This window comes from Glycine max, chromosome 16 (assembly GCF_000004515.6).
Source record: "Glycine max cultivar Williams 82 chromosome 16, Glycine_max_v4.0, whole genome shotgun sequence".
In the NCBI taxonomy this organism is placed as follows: Eukaryota; Viridiplantae; Streptophyta; class Magnoliopsida; order Fabales; family Fabaceae; genus Glycine; species Glycine max.
Genome location: NC_038252.2, coordinates 34,252,195 through 34,256,870, shown reverse-complemented (window position 1 = coordinate 34,256,870; position 4,676 = coordinate 34,252,195). Strand labels below are relative to the sequence as shown.

General features: G+C 41.4%; 1 protein-coding gene across 1 annotated transcript; it reads left to right on the top strand.

Moving 5' to 3' along the window:
* The first annotated feature begins 273 nt into the window (after window positions 1–273).
* Window positions 274–2,554, top strand: LOC100788551 (scarecrow-like protein 8). The gene has a single exon (XM_003548116.5). It carries the CDS (start codon window positions 462–464, stop codon window positions 2,433–2,435), a length of 1,974 nt encoding a protein of 657 aa, XP_003548164.1. The 5' UTR covers window positions 274–461; the 3' UTR covers window positions 2,436–2,554.
* Window positions 2,555–4,676: the final 2,122 nt, after the last annotated feature.

Below are 4,676 nucleotides of genomic sequence, written 5' to 3'. Positions count from 1 at the left end.
CACGCGCCGTGGATTGCCAACAATTCAAGTTCGTTATTAATTATAATAACAACACCACACACACCCTCTCTCTAATAACCGTCCATTCTTGCTGAATCTCGGAATTCAAACCAAATCAACGGCCCGATCTCAATGCGTACAGACTCTGATGCGAAACATTCCACACTCGTATTTTAAACCCCCAAAAGTAGGACTATTATTATAATAATAATTATAATAAAAAAAACCCTTTGCCATGCCATTCCCCGTTATATTCATAGGAATCATTTCAACCCCATAAGAACCACCACATCGCATAACCAAAACAAAACACTCTCTCTCTCTCTCTCTCTCTCTCTCTCTCTTTCTCTCTTTCTTTCTTTCTTTTTTTTCTCTGATGCGTTTCTACAAAAACACAACCTTTTAACTGTTTTTTCTTCTTCTTTGCTTGCTCCTTATTTCTTCCTTCGCCGAATCCTAGAATGTCCTCGTCGGGGTTCCCTGGCGGCGGTGGTGCGTCGGAGTTTTTCGCCGGGGTAGGTGGTTTCGGCGGCAGATCCATTCCGGCGACCAGCATGAACAACCCCAACGCCGCCGCCTCCGCCACCAACAACAACCTCCACCCTCTCTACCGAACCCAACAACAACAACAACAACAACAACAACAGAACCTCCCCGCAATGTTTCTAGATCCTTCCTCGCAGATCGCCCAACGGCAAACACCAACCCTAATCGGTAAACGTACCCTAACCGAATTCCAAGCCTACAACCAAACCAACAACAACCCAAACCACGTCCTCTCCAACCTCCTGCTTCGTACCGTTAAGCCCCGAACCACTTTCTCCCATAACCATATGGACTTTCCCGTTCCTGAATTGCAAAGCCAAAACCTTTATGCCAACCAAACGCAGCGTTTTGGTGTTCCGTTACTTCACCAGCTCCGCCCTCAGCCCATTAATCTCCCCAACAACGGGCCCGTGCCCATGACAGGCCCAAATTTTGGCTACCGGAACTCGAATTTGGGTTTTCCACCAAACCAGAACCGGGTTCGTGTTTCTCCTCCTGTTTCTGTTCCGGTTCAGGTTCAGTCATCTGAACCGGAAAAGAAGATCATGGACCACAGGCTTCTTGAATTGGAGAAGCAGCTTCTGGAAGATAACGACGAAGAAGGAGAAGCAGATGCTGCGTCTGTGATAACCACGAGCGAGTGGTCCGAGACTTATCAGAATTTAATCAGTCCCGGTCCGGTTCAGAAACCGGTTTTGACGACCACGTCGCCGACTTCGTCGACGACGTCATCCACGTCATCTTCTTCCTCCGTGGCTTCGCCTGCTTCCGGATGCTCCAAGCAAACTCTCATGGAAGCCGCATCTGCAATTGTTGAAGGAAAACATGATGTTGCAGCGGAGATCCTCAACCGGTTGAACGGTGTGAACCGGAGTGATAGGTTAACGGATTGCATGGTTTCGGCGTTGAAATCGAGGATGAATCCGGGGGAGCATCCTCCGCCGGTGGCGGAGCTTTTCAGAAAGGAGCACGCCGAGTCGTCTCAGCTGCTTTTGGATAACTCAGTGTGCTTCAAGGTAGGGTTCATGGCGGCGAATTACGCGATTCTGGAAGCCGCATTTGAGGAGAAAACGGAGAATAACAGGTTCTGCGTGGTGGATTTTGAGATTGGAAAGGGAAAGCAGTATTTGCACCTCCTCAACGCGCTCTCGGCGCGTGACCAGAACGCGGTGGTGAAGATCGCGGCTGTGGCGGAGAACGGCGGCGAGGAGAGAGTGCGCGCCGTGGGAGACATGCTGAGTCTACTCGCAGAGAAGCTGAGGATCAGGTTCGAGTTCAAGATCGTCGCGACTCAGAAAATCACCGAGTTGACTCGCGAGTCGCTGGGATGCGAAGTGGACGAGGTTCTCATGGTGAACTTCGCGTTCAACCTGAACAAGATTCCCGACGAGAGCGTCTCCACGGAGAATCCTCGGGACGAGCTCCTGCGGCGCGTGAAGCGTCTGGCGCCGCGCGTGGTGACAATTGTGGAGCAGGAGATAAACGCAAACACGGCGCCGTTTTTGGCGCGCGTGGCGGAGACGCTGTCGTATTACAGCGCGTTGTTGGAGTCCATTGAGGCCACCACTGCAGGGAGAGAAAATAACAATAACAACCTAGACCGAGTCAGACTCGAGGAGGGACTGAGTCGAAAATTGCATAACTCGGTGGCGTGCGAAGGAAGAGATCGCGTGGAACGGTGTGAAGTGTTTGGAAAATGGCGCGCGCGTATGAGCATGGCGGGGTTCGAGTTAAAACCACTGAGTCAAAGCATGGCCGAGTCAATAAAATCGCGACTCACCACGGCCAACAACCGAGTCAACTCGGGACTGACTGTAAAAGAAGAGAACGGAGGGATTTGCTTTGGTTGGATGGGAAGAACACTCACGGTCGCATCTGCTTGGCGTTAACTCGGCTCGCTTTTTTTCCTTTTTTTTTTTTAATTTGGTTCGGAATATTATTATATATCACATTGTTACTATATTTTAACGTCATCTAGAGATAATGGAAAGGCCATAGATTTGGAAAATGATTATTATTATTACTATTATTATTATTATTATTATAATTATATGATAAGAGGATGAAAAGAAAATCTCAAGGAAAGTCCCTTCTCTTGGTTCTACCAAACTAAAACCAATAAAGAAGTGTTTGGATTCCGAGAAGACTTATGTTACATTTATTGATGATTCGTCTATGTACTAGCTAATATGCTTCTTCTTTTTTATCATTATTTTTTTTTTGGTTTATCATCTTCACTTGGGTGTGTGAAATGAGTTGGTTTGTGTTTGGTAGATAGCTGACTTGTGTGTGATACAATGGATTGGTTTGCCCTCGCATTACCGACAAATGAGGGCTCCACTTCTAGGCTGCAGTTTTGGGGGTTTAGTTGGACTTGGAACTTCCCTGTTATCCAATTCTGCTTCTAAATATGTAAGGTGTTCTAAAATATTAAAGATGTTATTTGCAACAAGTGTTTTCTGTAAGCGATTTTCAGTGACGCGATTCTTCCTTCTACAATTCTTTGTTTCGTTTTGGAGTTCACGCTACAGATCTTGTGAGTCCCAAACTTGAAAAGGGAAAAAAAATGGATTCATATATAACGCGAAACGTTACGTTTTGTACCATGTATTAAAGATTTTGTTTCTACCGGAAAAAGCACCGAGATTATGATGGATACCGAAAAACATAAAGACTATGATGGATGCCCAATGAGCTATTAGGGTATTGGTTTGATCAATTGAGCTTTTTAAATTTTAATCATGTTACTGTTACTGTAATTAAGTGTCATGCTTTCTAAGTTTAATATGAGTTATATAATAATTTTGTATTTGAATTGAATTTTTTAGCATTTGAGTCAATAAACTTTAGACCCATCAATCCAATAAGAATCGAAAGAGTAAAGATCACCTATTTCATATTTGCCTGATGTACTTCAGGTTTTTATTATTATACATTTTAGTGTTACATATAGCGTTCTTGCAATGTTTGACTAAGCATAACTGTAAAAATGGATTGATGTGTATAAAAGGATGTTTTTTTTCCTTTCTTTCTAAGTATAAGATAGTTGGAAAGTGTATTTTATGGTTGGATATGTAGAGAGGGATTCGAAATTGAGATATCTCTTATGGTGTGTTTGATTTTATCTTGAGTAGAACTAAAATTATGTTAAATATAGACATGCAAAAATTTCTTGTGGTAACGTTTTATTTTCACGTTTATTACGCACGTCATTAAATTGCAAGTTGTAGATGATTTATTCCTCGTAAAATCACGCGTCATACATATGAGAGATTGTATGTTCGAATAATCGTAGTGAAAATATTATTACATGGACATATTTAACATCACTTTTAATATGCTATTAATCTTAAAAAGATTGGTCAAATAGAATAAGATAAAGTCTTTTATACATTAGAGATTGCATGTTGAAATAATCACTTCTCTACAAGTCTTATTTAAACTTAGCAGCTTTTCCTACCTTATACTAGCTAGGGAGTCTTCTTCTGTCCCTGAAATTTTGATTATGAAAAAAAATTGAGATATCACTTTATAAAAACGTCACTTTATAAAAACACCTGTGGGACTGGTTGTCCACATCTCGAGTATGTTTAAATAAATGTCTTTGAGATTTTATACTACTGTAAAAGAAAACTTTTATATATGAAAAAAACTAATCATTATCTGCCTTTTATGATTGGTTAAAAATTTCAGAAAAATGCGTAACAAATGAAAAAGGTGAATTACTATTTATAGAAATCGTTTATTGCACTTGGTGGTGAACTGAACAATGTCTCAGCTACTTTGTGTTCGATCAGTGTTCTTCACTAGTCATGTTGGTTCTACCTTTTTGTCGTATTAGTGAGCTAGCCCTAAGTCCTCACCTTATATTCTCACAATTGCTTTATGTAATTCACAATTTGTTTGTAGTATAAAAAGATAAACTTAATCAAAGGGAAAAAGAAAGGGAATTTTTTTTAGAAAGATAAAAAATGCAGAGTAAGAAAGGTATTACGCTGCATTAGATAAGATGGAATGTCACGAGCATAGGTTTGCTGATTCTGTAACAGTGCAACGTTAAATTTGTTTCCATTGATTTCGCTAGGTAAAATCACCACAAAATTTCGAGTTGCTGGTTCTTGCAATTTGTC

What these genes read in the sequence shown, in the direction of transcription:
- LOC100788551 (XM_003548116.5), top strand. Translation starts at nt 462, where the DNA reads ATGTCCTCGTCGGGGTTCCCTGGCGGCGGTGGTGCGTCGGAGTTTTTC.